The sequence below is a fragment of the Seriola lalandi genome, unplaced genomic scaffold (genome assembly GCF_002814215.2).
Source record: "Seriola lalandi dorsalis isolate HSWRI2012SDOR001 ecotype SW California unplaced genomic scaffold, Sedor1 jcf7180002054568, whole genome shotgun sequence".
Lineage (NCBI taxonomy): Eukaryota > Metazoa > Chordata > Actinopteri > Carangiformes > Carangidae > Seriola > Seriola lalandi.
The window spans coordinates 943890-961206 of record NW_019525121.1 but is presented as its reverse complement, the minus strand read 5'-3'; the positions used below and the strand labels follow the sequence as shown (position 1 = coordinate 961206).

The 17317-nt window shown below is 39.8% G+C and overlaps 1 protein-coding gene across 2 annotated transcripts in view; it reads right to left on the bottom strand.

Annotated features, from left to right (window-relative positions):
• LOC111662708 (E3 ubiquitin-protein ligase SH3RF3) overlaps nucleotides 1–17317 on the bottom strand; it is a 93191-nt gene that overhangs the window by 28391 nt on the left and 47483 nt on the right. For both annotated transcript variants that reach the window (XM_023416659.2, XM_023416658.2), the window contains exons 2-3: nucleotides 6232–6507; nucleotides 2961–3056 (exon numbers count right to left, since the gene is read on the bottom strand). In XM_023416659.2, coding sequence (XP_023272427.1) covers nucleotides 2961–3056; nucleotides 6232–6507 — 372 coding nt within the window. The remainder of the gene's footprint in view (nucleotides 1–2960; nucleotides 3057–6231; nucleotides 6508–17317) is intronic.

Here is a 17317-nt window from a genome sequence, read left to right as displayed (position 1 = left end):
ATACAAAGCAGATAGACATAGTATCAAAACTGAAAACTCATGATTAGACTCTCACACTGATTGACTGGTCTTAATACATATAGTTATATTAAACAGTAACTTAGTCTAAGTCATTAAACTTTTGATGTTGATGCTGCTGAGGGTTGCTTTTCCTGTCAGTAAAACTGATCAAAACACTGTAGACAAATAATCATGTTTCAAAACTTATTACATGAGAAACATTATGTAGAAAACTGTATAATATTGTACATTGCTTATAACGTACAATAAAACAGACTACTTGGTATTACTGTTTCAGTATAAGATGCTGAAAATGACTTTCAGTAACACCTTTATGAGTCCAGCTTGTTTGCAATCCTCAGTAACATGACAAGATGTTGATGATGGACCTGAAGCTGATTCACCCTCTGTAGTTGTTTATCAAACTGAACACAATGGTGCTTTGTTTGTCAGCAAACCAACTATTATAATATTAGCTAACTAGCCAAATTACACACTAATATTAAATCATTCTGATACACTGCGAGCACGCTCTGTTCACGAGAACGATTCTTGATACATTTGGTCTCAATGTCCGCTGCAAAGACAGCAGTATCCTCTTCATATGTAGTGACTGCCAATCACTTCACACACGCTCCATATAATTTTGACTTTTTTGATGGCATCCGTATAATCTGCAAACCCCTCATCTCCAATCTGTGTTTTCAGACTGCCAAATATTAACACAAGCTGTCTGCATTCACATCCGAGCTCTGAGACAACAGCCATAAGAGGTACTTCATATCCAGTGAGACACACACACAAATACACACACACACACACAAATACACACACACATACACACAGTTCAGAAGAAGTCCAGCTGGGTCCCCCTCATTAGCTTGTCACTGCACGCGCGCGCGCGCGCGCACGCACACACACACACACACACACACACACACACACACACACGCGCGCTCCTGCACCCCTGCTGTGTCAGAGTGATGGAGAGGTCTAAATTATTGATGCATCTCTATTTAATAGGAACCCCCGTGTCTATCTGAGTGTTGTGTTTGTGCTGACTTTTCTCATCTTATGGCTTCATCATCATTACCTAAGAGAGCCGTTTGGTCAACCAGTTCACTTCGGGGACATGACTGGATAACCAAGACTCCAAGGCTGGGTTTGCAGCCATACGTAAGCTCCAAACCCAGACAGAGAGAAAGAGTGTAGAGAGGACAGCATGATTCGATGTAAGCATGATTTTATGTGTACATCCGTATAGATGTGGATATTAACACATGCGTTTTTGTTCTATAATTGAGTGTTTGTTCTCCTAATAGCAGATGAAAAGCAATATAATGTTTAAAACCAGCAGGAAGGATGAGTCATCCCATTAGTCTCTTTGTCTCTAGTCTCTACATCAATGAATTTTCTAAGATGCAGTGCATGAATACACAGTTTGTACACTGGATCTGACCTTATGATAGTCTTGTTGTCTTGATAAACACACACAAACAAATGCACAGTGGTACTTCCCAGTGTGGGTGAAGCTCATGTCTGTTTGAAAGTTTCATCATTTGTTTTTGGTGTCAGGGCCGCAAGAGAATTGGTTTGTTCACAAATTTGTGGTGATGGAGAGAGAAGAGAAGCCTTAACAACAGCAAGAATGAAGTATTTACACATCATCCTTCCAGTTTCCACCAATGGCTTTTTTACCATGGCTTAAAAAGCCCTAAATGTGATCCAGAGCAAATTGTGCATGATATTTTTTTCTGTTGCGCGAGGATTAAAGTAAACTATATCCCAGTCTTGACAGGCATGGCGCTATGAAAGAAGGTAAAATGTTTGGGGAGTTTGGGTTTTTTAATCCTTTTACCGAGAGGAAATCCCTTAAAGAAACTTCAGTTACAAACAGCATTGCTATTGCAATTTGCATTTCTGGGGCAATTAAATGTTTATTCCAACAGATCAAATATACAGACGACACCATATAAAAACATAATGTCGGGCCACAGTGGAGTTTAACAAAAATCCCATCATGTTTGACACCAAATAATGAACACGCAGTAAACCTGTGGTTTGCATGAAATTCCAATATCTATGCATGTACCCTCCGTTTATACTAAAATCGGAGAGTGTTCCAACTCCACTTAACCCAGGTCAGTAAGACATTTTTCAAAGCAGGTCAAACAGTGCAGAGAAACCCATTTAGACCAACTTCAGACACAGTCACTGTGTCATCTGAAAGGCCTACAGAGTAAGAGCAGTAGAAGCAGACGTGTAAGGCTAGAAATAGAAAGAAAAGAATGGTGATGAAAACAGTTAATCAAGGGCCTTGTTACTATCTAATGATCCAGTCATTGTAACCATGTCCTCTCTTACAGCTTGACCTCAAATTTAGGCTCAAAGTGTCGCTCCTCTCAGCACAGGTGGTTCTTAGGCTGGTGTCAGCAAATAATAAATAATGCAATAGTTACCAATGAAGCTGTTTTCATCATTTATCAAAAAAGTTTTGCTTTATAGCAGGAGTACCTCTGGTAACACCATGTGCATGTAAAACTGACTCAGAATACCATTACGGTCAAATATATTTGAAACCAGGTAGCATTGATTTATTATTTGACTGTATTTTGTTTTTAGAACATGACTTTTTCATTGGTAACTCCTGTGAATGACAAGGAAACCAAACAGGACTGATATCCTACATTTTTGTCACACTTTCAGTGGATATCATCAAAGCTGTGGTAAAGCCTCTACTTGTACGAAGAAAACATTTCCCTCGTTTCTCATCAAAGTACACAGGATGTACTTTACCCTAGAACAAACTAAAGGTTTTCTGTGTCTCCAAATTAGCTGAATGATAAAAGAAAATACTGTAATACAGGTGTTGTCCTGTAACATCACATTTACAGCTCCTTCCGTAATAACTTGATATGTGAGTGTTGCGAGTGTGTGTGTATGTTCGTCTGTGTGTTTACCTCCACATAAAGAATAGGGAAGATACCAATCTTGTCTCCCAGCATGCCCTCTGCCCAGTTCTCGTCCACTCGCCTGATTACTGTCAGTACCTCATCCTGGAGAGAGAGGAAATGATTGAGACCACGCACAAACAAAATGTTTTATTTTGTCTGCCTTTAAAAACAAAGGAACAAATAAATAAATAAATGTAATTCTTACGCATTAACCAGTTTTGGATCAGAACGTGGTCAAAACAGAAAGCATCTTTGAAAGTGCATGTTTGGTGTCCAATAGACTTCTGGATGTTCAGATCTCTTCTACATTGGTCAAATCAAATCAGCTCCAGGTAAAACTTTAATCAATCTGATGTGCCTCTGTTCGACTGTCAAACCAAGAAATGATGCCAAGGGTTAAAAAAAAAAAAAAAAAACCACACTGATGTTTCATGTTGCAGCCCATTAACTCCAACTCTTTTCGAAGGCATACAAACATTTTTAGATTAATAGGAAGTTACTGGTTTCAGTTCATTTCAGTTGGTTTCATTTCAAATGTTAATCAATTACCAGTTTCTCAGTTGAGTTCATGACAGACATCGCTGCTCATTCTTCCTGTACACAGACCCACTGCGTACTGTCGCATTCAAGCATATTAAGAAGCAGCATCATCTCTTTCGATATTTGTGTCCTTGTTCTGCATAACTTTGTTGCAGTAGTGTGAAATCTGAGCTAAAACTGGTTTGGTGAAAATCAAACTGTGGAAAAATGAAAGGACTGCTTGCAAAATTTTTATATACTAGGGTGAATATAGAATAATCTGTTTTTTTGCAAAGAGATACTCACTGAGACTCTGTATAGACTTCAGTACGGCAACCCAAAGAAACACTGGCATTGATCAGCTAAGCTATTAGCAATCAACTGTCTTATAATATTAAAAACACACTGTCAAATGACAGTCATGTCTCCTGGATACAATATCAGTACTGTGTCACCTTGCAAAGTGGGAATAGGTTAGGATGTCTATATGCTTACTTATGCCTATACACAGATGATATAATATTCTCAGCAATATTATATCCATCACACATGGGAAAATATTGTGACCCTTGTTCTCACACACACACACACACACACACACACACACACACACACACACACACACACACACACACAGACCTCATCATGAAAGTATTTTTCCCTCTGCTGCTCCTCTCCTCATGTAAATATGAGGTTCTTGGTTAGGCCATTAGGGATGGCAGCGATAATGCTGGTAAATGACTGTGTATTAGTCATACTGAGTAATTACCTCTCACACTGAGAAAACAATATCACGCACACTTGTTCTGCATGACAACATGCATGCAACACAGCACAAGGTTCATGCGTCTCTGTGTGAGAGTATGGCTTCGTATAATCCTCAGTCATTAACCTGTTGATTAGTTTAGCCCCAAAACACAAAATAATGTCAACTACGGACGCCTCATCATTATCTGTTAATCTGGATGTAGAGGGCAGTGTGTTTGTGACCATTGCAGTGATCAGACTGAAAAGATCTACAGTGAATTGTATAGTACAATCAGTGTAATTTAACAACCTTTCTCTCTCCCTGTTCACAGACACATTTAGTGCAGAGACAGAGTGGTTGTGTCGAGCGTTGAACTGTAGCATAAATGAGCCTGTGTAACAGCAGGAACAAAATGATAAGGTTTGAAGAACGGGACAGTACAGGGAATACAAATTGCTCTTTACACCGGGACTGAGTGTCTTCTTTCATCTTGTCTTTGTCTCTTCATCTCCATCCTTTTCAAAGTATAATTTCAGTGATACAAGTGACTAATGGGGCTTGAAACATCAACTACTCACGTCATCCACCTCATGTATAACAATGATAGAGGTCTGGTCGCGTTCAAAATTTTGGTCTCAGTCTGAAACAATCCATGGAATACCTACTGAAATGTGACTTGTGTAAATTAATTTTCACAAACAAAGAGAAGGGACGTGAAGTTTGTCAGACCGAGGATAATTAGTCCTACTCCTAAAGGCAGTCAACCTTTACAGATCCAAAGAGAGAGAGAAACCAAAACTGGCAGCAGCATGATGCTCTACTAATAAACAAGCAGCCTTGTTATGTCAGAAAGAGCATAAATACATGTCCTCTCCAGTTCTCCAGTTCACACTTTCCATCTTCTGTCAAAAAACACAATTTTCTCCTGCCATGATGATGATACGCTGCATGATTAGATCTGAGAGTGAGTTTGTTCCTTCCAGCATTAGACATACAAACATCCAGTGTTGACACACAGACCTGAGATCTGTACAAATACAGCAGGAACCTACCTGACCTCATTTGACTGAATATAATTTGGACCTGGCCAAAATTGAGTCCTGGGTTGCGGTTTCGGTTACTAGGAACCATGTAGAAACTATTTACAGCCATGTTGTTTAAAAACGCCAAGTCCTCATGCAGACTGGTTGCTCTTGGGAAACTTTTCCAGGCAGCAGCTGCTGCTGTATATAATCTCCACCCTTGAAATACCTAATATCAGACCCACCAATTATATCAGACCAACTTCAGCCACTGAAGTTTTAACAATACACAAAATCAGAAACACTGTGAAACAGGTAGAATAAACTAAAACAACACACCAGTATAAGAACAGCTTGATGCAACTGTCAACATATACTCATCTGATTTTCAGAGTTACTCCTGCTGTTTTGAGTTTTTCTTTTGTAGCCACTGAAAAACTATTTTAGCTGACCACAGGTCTGTCTGGTGACGTTCATGTTAATGTATTATACTTATAGTCCATAACACATATATTACCACATTATGTCAAACAATCTGAAGAATGTCAAGAGTAGCGGAATTTTAAAAGCAGTGGATCTCTTACTACCTTGGATGTGAAGTCCAGTCACAAATGTTCAAGCAAAATGTGGAGTTAAAGGTGAAAACTCGAGTGTGTGTGGGAAGGCACCATGCAGAGCTCAGCAGCTGTCGTGTACTTTTTTACCCTATTTAAAATGGCTCTGGTTTACATCTGAAGAGAAGAGTCAGTACTAATAAATTATTAGTGTCCTACAAAGACCCAGCCTGGTTTAACACCACAGATAAGTGTTTGCTGCTACTTTGGTATTTATGCTGTTGTAAATTCTGAGTACATCCATTCCTCAAATCTCTATACTGATTCATCCATGCAGCCTTTCCATATTTCTATGTTACTATATTTGTTCTGTCTGATGTAAAAATAGTGTCCTCAGGAGAGTAGAGAGTGTGTACAGGGTGTGTGTGTGTTACCTTGCTGAAGGCCAGACAGTCTTTATCCTGATCTTTGTCTTTGACCTCAAAGTCGTACAGTGCTTTGCCCTGGGGCGGAGTCTGACTCAGGGGACGCAACAACTGGATGTAACTCGCAGGCAAGAAACCATGGCAACCGTTGAGCTCGCCATGGTACCAGTTGTCATCCACCTTGCGTCGTAGGATGATGATGTCACCCTTGGAAAACTGGAGATCGCCTGGTTCTTTTCCCTCGTAGGAGTAGAGGGCCTTACCACAAGGCAGAGCTGGGATATTCTGAAAAACATACACACGTACAAAGACTTATTGTACAAGCAAAACACTTTTTAATACCTTGGTGTGAAGACAGAGAAGAGGTTCAGACATCACTGGTAAGTACAGGCTTAGCTGCAATGTTTCAAATTTAATGATGTTGGTAGCTCTTCAAGGTTCTTATGAAACCGTCTGAGAATGAAAAAGATCATTCTCATATCCACACTAAAACCATAATCTGTATGATTAGTAATCAGAACACAAGACTTAAAGGAATAGGGACCACTGGGTTAGAGAATTCACACGCTGCTGTTTTGGAGACACTTGTGTTTTGCTCCTGAATTTCAACTTGCTATTTCCTGTGGGCAGAGGAGATTACCTGCCTGTTATTTTAAACTACACTAGAAAACAGGAGAACAGGAAGTTCTTCTGCACTGCTGCCCCACATAGTGATTAACATAAAAGGTTAGGTGACAGGTGTATTTTTACATACACATCTTGCATAGAGCAGCATTAAGTGCATTTTGAAACCTCTACGGAGGAGTAAAAGCATTGCTGTCAAGCATTAGTGCCACTGTGTCGAAATGATGCCAGATAACTACACCTCGTAAACCTTGGGGTTGACAATTTCCTGAGTTGACTGTGAACTGCTGTTTCATTATATTCCTTCTATTAAGGGGCTGGAAAAGGTGCCTTTGTGCCATAGCTGGAAAAACTTGGTTCGAAGTCTGTTATGTGACAGTAAAAAACAGACCGTATCTGACTTTTGTACTGTTGTGTCTGTTTGTATTGTTCTCAACTCTCAATTTTACATTTGTGGCGCACCATATTAGAAGGATGGTTCAAATGAGGCAGTGACTCCTGCAGTGATCAGTAAATTAATTGGGGAAAAAAACTGCCCAGGGGGCAAACTGGTTTTGTAGCAACTCACAACAGTGGAAAATCCAATATATTGCTCTGGAGGCAAATTTGTAGAGCATGGATAGTTGGATATGTGCTCCAAGTTTCATTTTATTCCCCTCAGCAGTATGTGAGATATGACTGGTTATTAAAATGTTTGCCAGGTAATTGCTGCTCCCACCTTGGGCAAAACACAGTAATTTTGAAAATGCCAGAGTGGCGTGATGCATGACTCCCTGGAGTTTCATCAAAATCAGCTCCACAGTGTCTCACTTATCACAAGTCAAGGGCAGACACATGCTGACCCATTTACCCCACCCAAACTGATTTCTTACATGATGCCATACTTGTGTGGAAAGTATCAAAATGATGCATTCAACTCAGTTCATATTAAAGGTCTATTAACAACCAGTTCAGTGCCAGTTTTCAGTTTACTGCTCATTAACAGTGATTGCTGGACAGTGATTGTCCAATAGCTCAGCAATCCTAATTACACAGCAGGCTTGTAAAGCACTACGGTAGAGACCCAATTAAGTCTGCATAATGCGTTTGCTAAGTTCAACCCCATTCATTTTCTATGGGATATGAGTCAGTCGCTGGTAAGGCAACCTCCTCGCTGGCTTGTGAGCGTTGTGATGAGTGAGGAGTGCGATGTTGCACCATTTGTTCACTTCCAGTGGGTTTTCTCCAAATTTTGAAGAGGTGTGTACGGGGCTGTAACTATACTTGGCACAGAGCGGGTTTGCCTGCTCTAACCTGAACTGTGAGCATTAGCATTAGCATAATAGCTTGCTACTGTACAGAAATGATTGATAAGTACTTACAAGGTCAAAGAGGTTATCATTAACTAACTATTACATTAGTTATGGGGTCATTTCCATGTCTACTACATGGATCATCAAGCTCATGAAATTGTGTTGGCGACTGCTGTTATTTCAGGTGAGAAAACTGAAGTTGCGAAGCCTGCGTTTGTCCAGCTCTGTCTGAAATCAAGGTGCCATTGTTTCAAAATTTGTTTCAAAAGGATTTCAACTTTGTCAGGCATTGCAACGATAACTTAAGGTGAGTGGGGCATCAATGAACATGCACTTGAATCAAACTGGATCAATTTCATTATATAAGATGGAATCAGTGTGTATCTTTTTTTCTAATGAAAAGGCCCCAATCTACCGCCAGATGACATAAAAACGGAGACAGACATTCAGCAAAACAGCCCACTTACATTCACATTCTGTGTTCAGCACACGTTTTAAATACCGCACATTTTCTTGAAAGAGACAGGTATTAATAGGGAATTTATCTTAAAGAAGATCAAGGTAAACAAACAGCAGCGGTAACACAAGAGAGGATGTATGAAAGAAAAATGTCTTTTCTTCACCTCTTCACAGAGAAAGTGTTTACAATAGCACTAACAGATACACACTTTTGAGTACACACACACTTTTTATACACTCACATACAGACTGATTCTCCCTAGATGCTACACTGAAGAGATAAGCCTGAGGCACCACTGCCTGACTGTACTGGGATCAGTGGTGATGCAAGAAGAGGAAACACACACATATACACGTACGTACACACAAACAACAATAACAACAACAGATAACAAAACAAAAAAAAAAACACAGCACTACTGTGGGCTTTACTATTACTCTATTACTCTACTAGTGATATTACAATTAATATGAATAAAACTGCAACTTCTAAGTTCTGTTCCCAGCAGGAAAAAAAACCTCATTCAAAAATCCCAGTCCCATTTATAACTACGCTAATAACAACAAATTAGAGACCATCTTGCAATGGGGTCACACCAACTGTGAGGCCCGACAATATGTTGATAGTCCGACCCATGAGAACTCAGTAGTTATTATTGCATTATTGCATGACTAATCAGTGGTTATTACTAAGTTATTGCATGAGAACTCAGAACTCATGGGTCAGACCACATTCATCCATGTATCCATCCACACAACACAAACTACACACCTGTGAAGTTTCGGCATGGTTGCATGGTTCTGACGCTATTGTAGTGACAAAATCTATCCACAGACAGACAGACATACAAACACCTGCCAAAGTAGTCATAACTTCTGCCCAGATAATGTTCGCAGGTAACATTTTTTGTGAGTGAAGAAGGTGCTACATTTTTGTTCCACAGAGTGGTTGATGGGTTGCCATGCTAGACTGTGGCCTTACAAAACGCAGGACTTTGACATCAGATACCATGGATGGCATCTGAGTTCCTCCTGTGGTTTAAGGCAACAAAAGCACTTTGGATAACAGTAGGAAAAGATTGTAGTTTCAGTTAAATGCCACTAAAGTAAAGACCAACTTTCCCTAACCTTAACCACTTGCTGTGGGTGCCTGAACATAACCATGTTGAGCAGCAACCTTAACTCCCTCTATTGCGCTGCTGGGGTTTGTTTGAATGAGGCAATCAACAGCAGCTCCACCGGAACAGCTGGGAGTGAAAGCCCCACCAAAAGAAAAGGTAACGTCCTAAAGGCTGCTGGAGGGCCTAATCAGGGAGCTGCTGCAGTTTGCTGCTCAATGCTGGGGGAAAGGGAGGTCGCTACGCTCTGTCTCCTGAGGGCTTCATCTAAAACTGGGGACGGACTGCTGTCTAACACTTCTCTGAGCCTGGGGCAGGCAGGTCAAGCTGCATGTAGGAGGCCTCTACTTAAAAACTAGAAACATCCCACCTGAATCTAAATGATGTTGTTTGTGTGCTTTTCTAGTTATAACCCTATCTCTAACTGATTAATGTGCACCACTAGTGGTGTCACTCTCCACCACACATAATGGGCCTTTTAACAATCAACAGATGCCTTCAGCCTTCAAGTTTCAAATGGAAACATTCTTCTTCTATGGGTTGAAATGTGAATTATTGCTACATAAGACATAGGCGAGAGACGACATATTGCCACTTTAGTGGAATGTTGGCTGTTCAAATATAAAATAAAATAAGACAATATTACACCTTAGATTTTAGGGAAAAGAGACATTTGTGAGACTCAAAAGATGTGCTGAAATGACGAATACAAAATTTAATAGTGCATGTACTTTCTCCTCTTTCCTGTCTCCTCATCTTAACTTTTCTTTCGTCCTCGCTCTTTTCCCCTCTGCCACTTTTGTTCTACCTGCTGAGCTACTGGAGCGGCTGTTGCAGTATTAGCGCTTTGGTTAGAGTCTTAACAGCACTGTAAAAGCCCTTTACCACATGTACCTTACTCCATAAATGTTCTGCCAAGTTTACTCATTGGCATCATGTTTGAAAAGGACCCTGAGTCACTGTAAACTTCTCTCTAAGAATTTGCCAGGACGTGGCAACATTTCTGTAACTCTTCCTTTATGGCTCGAGTGAGAACATACAGCGGAGCACCAACATAAACAGATACTGCACACACAAGCTTATAATGGTCTAGACAATGTACATATTTACCACACACTATAGATTACTATAAATATGTGCATCCTGTGTCACCTTCTTAAGACAGCAGTGTAATAAACTTAACATGCAATTATCATTTATATGCACAAAGATATAAAAGCCATTGGAGAATAAACCAATTCCAATGAATAAACCAATTCCAGCTACAATTTTGTAGAGGAAATATATTTAAAGCTGTCTTATCCTTGAATATATTTATTTTTTTGTTGCAGAGCAGGGTAAAAAAATCTTCTTGGAAATCCACCATAGAAAATTACATTCTACATACACAACGTCATCAAAGCTTGCAGCTTTAATTGAACTTTTCACAGCATGACAAACCAGGAAAAATGCTTTACCTACAGATTCAACGGCAAGCGAGTGTATTAGGAATTAAACGAAAGCCGAACCTTATCTATGATGTCTTGTTAAATGTTAAGTGCGGTTTCTCGGTTGCTGTCTGTCAGGCTGTGTCAAGCAAGCAACATAATTCTGTCATGAATGAATGATAAAACTGAGGAGACAAGTTGGGGCGCTGAGGCAATCATCAGCCATTTTCCATGAAGTTTTAAATCCATCACTGAAGCAGCGTCTGAGATAAATGAAAACACTCTTCTTTGAACGTGCCATTACTTTCGAACTCAGTGTTTTCCTGTTTTCCAGAGCTGCCACCACAGTGAGAGGAGAAACTAATCTCTTCAGAGCAGAGCAGTCATTTCATGTGTGAAGAGAGAGAAGTTGTGTGAATGACAAAAACAGGACTGTTTCATCGCGCAAGTGTGAAAAGAGTTTTTTTTTTTAACTGTTGTACCTGTCAACAGCACAATATTATCATCAGCTATAACACACACACACACACACACACACACACACACACACACACACACACACACACACACACACACACACACTTATTCAGAAGGCTCTGTCACCCCTATGGTGCAGTAATTAGTGTTTGTGGATCCCCGTAATGGACAGAAGGTAGGTGTGTGTGTGTGTGTGTGTGATAGAGTGTATGTCCCCTGCCCTTAGGGAGATACACACACAAGCACACGAGTCCCTCCATCAACCACCACTGAGATTCCCATCTGTTCAGGTCTCTCAGTGTAGCCATAAGGTACAGGGAGGAGATTTGTCCAACATGGGACTGACTGCTCCATTCAGCCAGGCCCCTATGAGACACATTAACGCACACGAGGTTTGACCCAGCACAGTGCATGGTTTGATTAAATGTCCAACGTGCACCTTTTCAAGCAAACACTATGATTTAAATCAGGAATTAGCTGATCAAACAATCTAAGTCAGTTCAAGCATTCAATACCAACCTTCAGTGAGTCACAGTTTTTGATGCTGATATCCGGATGCGTTCAGTTCGGTACTGAAAATGTTTTTCCTTCTTGGTGTATTTATGTCTCTCACTACCTCCCTGAAACTAGATAAATTCATTCTTAACCAACCTCTCACACTGTCATGACACAACTATCAATTACCAAGAAAGTCTAATGTCATATCAAATAGAAAACATAGCACAGGTGTTTTTCTGGTGCTTGGGCATAACAGTTAAGCACAACAGCATCACAGTGACCTATCTGGACTAAGAGGACAAAAAATATACATACAAATTGTATTTGTTTTCTCCTGTATGAACACAAACACACATACACATGCACACACGCAAAGAGATTGTAAAAGCCCACTCTGTTTTTGGAAATGTAAGAAGATTACACAATTTTCAGGCAAATATACATGCATGCACAAACACACACACATACACACACACACACACGCACACACAGGATTAAAGTCTGCATGTGACACACTCACACTCACGCTCACACTCACGCTGAGCTTATTAAATCAATAATTAACAGCCACTCTCGGCTCTGTGTACGTGAGAGGCAATAAGAAGCAGTTTCATCTGCTGGGACAATACGCTTCAACACCCACCACTCTTATCATTGCGGATCTATAGTGACACCTCTCACCATATGTATTCATCCATTATAGACTGGCAGAGGATTCAGGAAACCCAGGAGTATATGTGTATTACTGGTCTTTACTTTTAAAGTGATGCCATGGGAAACGGTGCAACAGTAGGAACTACTGAAGGCAATGCTCATATTTTCGAGACTGAAAGCTTTTTTTCTCGTTTGCTTTTGTTTTGATTGTTTTTGTGAGGGGAAAAGCCTCTGGCACATAACTTCAAACTATGAAGCACTTTTTAAAGTAGTTAGGATGACACACTGAGAGCACACTGATAGCTATATCAAGAAAAGTGAAATAACACTGTTAGGTTGAAGACAGTTAAGACTAAAAAGCCTAATTTATTAATGCAAAAGAAGAAGATGATGAAAAAAAGTTTCTCACCAACAGTGCAGGATTTTTTCCTCTCATTTGTACAAACTCACAAATAGATGAGCGGACAAAAATGTAAAATATGATGCAAAAGGTTTGCTGTGCCTCTGTAACAATTTCCTCATAGAGTCACCTTTTTGTGTCACTACATAGCCAGGCTGACTTCTCTTTAAGATACTGAATAAAGATAGTTAACTGGACTGAAAATTAGCCGAATATGTACATAAAAAGCTTTGTGCCTAGTACAAACTCTCAAGTAGATTCATTTCTTCTAGAGAACCATTTACAGATGTGGTTTAAAGAGCCTTTCACAGAGTATAGTGGCTCATCCTCTCTTATTTTAACAATTTCATTTTTCCAATTCACTTAAGGTATATCTATGTTTTCTGGTGAGTCATCTGGTTAAACACCATATCATATTGAACAGAGTAAAGCACAAAACTACATCTACATATTTTTGGTCACTTGAGGATTCTTTCAAATATTGTGTCTCACTTTGAACAAATGATTTTAAATACACATAAATAACTGTAGTTTTATAATTAAAAATCCAACTCCAACATTAGACATAAATTCAACTTGAAAACAATCTCCTTAGCTGAGACAATTGCTAGTGTTGCTTTGGACTTTGGGAAGAGTTAATAATGTCACCCATGAGAGCTGCAATCTTTATGCAGCTACTACAGTTACTGCATATCCCCTGTGGCCAAATTATGAAGGCAAAAGCTTCGATGTGTGGATTTTACTTACCTCATATTACCGAATGACAGTAATTGTAGCACACACAACACACACAGGACTCATTATATTACAACCACGTTAAAAAAGTAAAACTGTGTTGGTCCATTCACTTATTTTATGTTATGAAATAGGCTTATTCTTAAATAAGCCTTTCAGCTATTGTGCCTAGTTATCGGGTAACAAAAGCTAACAAGCTGATATCTTAAGCCACATTAGTGATCTGTCAGTGTGTCAACCACTTTGGTTCAGACTGAAATATCTCAACCACTATGGCATGCATTGCCATTCAATTTTATACAGCTATCCATGGTGCCAAGAGAATGAATCCTACTGACCCTGGTGATTCCCTGAGTCCTCCTCTGACGCCACCATGAGGCTGACACTTGTGGTTTCGAGTGGAATGTCCCAGCAGCTGTTGGTTGGACCGCCATTAATTTTGGTACACATGTTCACGTTCCCCTCAGGATGAATTGTGACCTTGGTGACCCTTTGTCTTTTCATCTAACGTTTATATAAGACAAATTAAAAATTTGACCTGATGATGAGCAAATGTCTGCACTACTCATGACATTCCCATCAGCCTCAGCTGTACTTTGTGTTTCGTGCTAATTAAGAACTTAGTGTGCTAACTCACTTTATCTTTCATTTATTATGATTCTGATCAATAAGAATCTGAATAATACGAATAAGAAAACAGATGAAAGGTAGTTGCTGCTGCTGTGGGTGTGCGTCTTTCAGCATCACAGAGGCATGAAGAGTGGCAAGGAGAGAGAGGGAGACATTGTTTATGTCAGTCATAATAGTACTATACACTTTATTTCTGATACACAGAGACCAATTTATTATCCATCCTCCTGTGTGGAATGCGTACACCTTTGTATTCCTGAGTGCTACGGTTCAGACATTAATGAACTGTTTTAGTTTATGTTTTACAAAGGCAAGAAAGAAACACTTTATAGTTCAGTAATGAAGATTATTGACAGCCAGGGCATAAGAGGTTCTGCACACTCCAGTGTGTGCATGTGTGTGTTTGAGAGAGAGAGAGAGAAGTTGGACTAGTAATCACAGTCTCGCCTATCATACGCAATGTCCTGTAAGTTATTTATAACTTAGTTGCAACGCTGCTTTGTCACTTTTTGACCCGACTCACTCAAACATTTTCAATCATTTTTCCCGTGCATAACTGGTAGATAATAAGGCCCAACTCTAACTGCCAGGTCCTGTTAGCACACGCTTTGAATTTCACTTTACAGGTCAATTATTTACTGAGTTGAATTCTCAAAGAGGCAAACCAAAATGCGATGGATTCAGCCAATATATTCATCCCTAAGTTACTGTATGTGACCTCACCCAGAGAAAACCTGAATTTTTCTTAGACATGACTTTTGCTTATCATCATCCAATGTCATATTACCGTTAAAAACCTGGCAACTTCTGATATGGCAGCAGCGACACATTTAGGAGAGCTGGTCTACCATATGAGCAACCAGCAGAGACGTAACTATGACTACTGGACTGGACTATAACGCCAGACACTTCCAATGAACACTTGACATTATGTTGCCTCAGTCTAGCTCCTCCAGTGGTCACAAGACCAGAGGTTGCATTCTTAAAAGAGCAAACAGATTCCAAAGGGTGAAGAAATTTATAAAACCATCTGTGCATTACTAATCTACAATAACAATAGTTAAGAAAACGGCTCTAGTCAACATTGATATGCATATAAATCTATGTATATGTGTAAATCAATTTATTTAATTGTAAGGGAGAGTGGAGAACACTATGAATCAAAAGGAGAAACTTCATGGAGTGTGAAATGGAGGTGGCTGTTATTGAGGTTGAAGTTATATTGGAGGAAATTGATGCTTTATTGTTTGGTGGTCAAAGCACTGCTGTGACCAATAAGAGAAAATTTGTTGAGTGGCAACACTTCCCACCTGCAGTAAAAATGACTCAAAAAGCCTACTCTTCCCTTTTTCTTAATGTTCTTTTAGTTTGAATATACACACTGGGTTACATCTTACTTGAAACCCCTTTATCTTTGGTTTATTTATTTGTATTCTTTCTTCGTATCACTGTCATGTTATCTCTGTCAAGTCACTATCTAATATACAGTTGTTTCCCTGATAAATTAAAAAAAAAAAAAATCAAGAAAAGAAAAAGAGAGAGCGAGAGAGAGAGGTAGAGAGAGAGGGAAAATGAGGATGAAATGGTTAGACAGCGAGAAGCATGATGTTGTATTTTGGAAATCTGTGCCGCAGTTTCCTCTGGGGGGGATCAGCAGTCACAGGAGCTCCCTGCCCTTAACAAGCATCAGACTGCCTCCTCGCTGGTGTTGCTCATCAGAGGAAAGGAGGCACAGATCTGATAGTGGAAGAAGCTGCTGCAGTGAACCAAATAAACAGCCTGTTCCCTGAGCATGAAGCATGCTCAATATTACACACCTCCTGGGTTACTTCCTACTGTACATGTCTTCTGAGACAAACTTTGTTTAGGCCTGGATGTTCTCTGCAACAGGACATGTCCTCACAAAAAGACAGTTTTTGAGCATCTGTCTTGGCACAAGAAATGCGTCTACTTTGATCAGTGTAGCTAGCTGTCTACACAACATCTTGACTAGCACTTTAAATGCATAACTGCGATCCTAATGGTCATTGTAGGCTTCAAGTCTATAGTCTTCCATGTGCAACTACACAGTGACAGTGACCGTGTACTAGCTATGTGGCCAGTGTAAAAAGGGCATCAGTCAGAGGGAGTGGACAAATGTTACTTTGCAGGAGATTGGATCAACCTTTGACCAAGTGACATATAACTGGCACTAGCATCAGCATTGATTCTTGCGCATGACTGAATGAATATAACACTCGCTGGTCTATCTTTAAGGTCCGCTTCTACTTAAGTAGATGTCCATGGAGTTTAGGAGATAAAGCGCTGAACTCAAAATACGTCGCTGCTCTTCGTCGTCATTCTCCAAGCTGCTGGGCTCAGTACAGTCCCAGTGGATGTTTTTGAGACTGAAATCTCATAATTGAAATGGAGCTCCCAAAACCTGAATTCCCACTGTCTCCAAAATCTCCATATACTTGGTTCAAAGACATGTCAATTTTGTTTTATAAGTTAATTTAACACATTTTTAATCTTGTGAATCAAGGCAGTGTAAAGCACAGACGAGTGTGCCTTTATCCAGTATACTGAAGGCGTTCCGTGGACTTTTGGCCTTTTCGCTGTGCCTGGTGCACCGGTGGCACTTAGGCATACTGTGTTGGATTAGAATTAATTAATTATCACAAATGCTGGTGGGTATGTTGGCATAAATCATGGTTAATCATATCCACTAATTTCATCCCTTTTAAAAGCAGTAGTTGCCCTCAATGACACACTGACAGTTTTGGATCTGAGAGTTTTCCA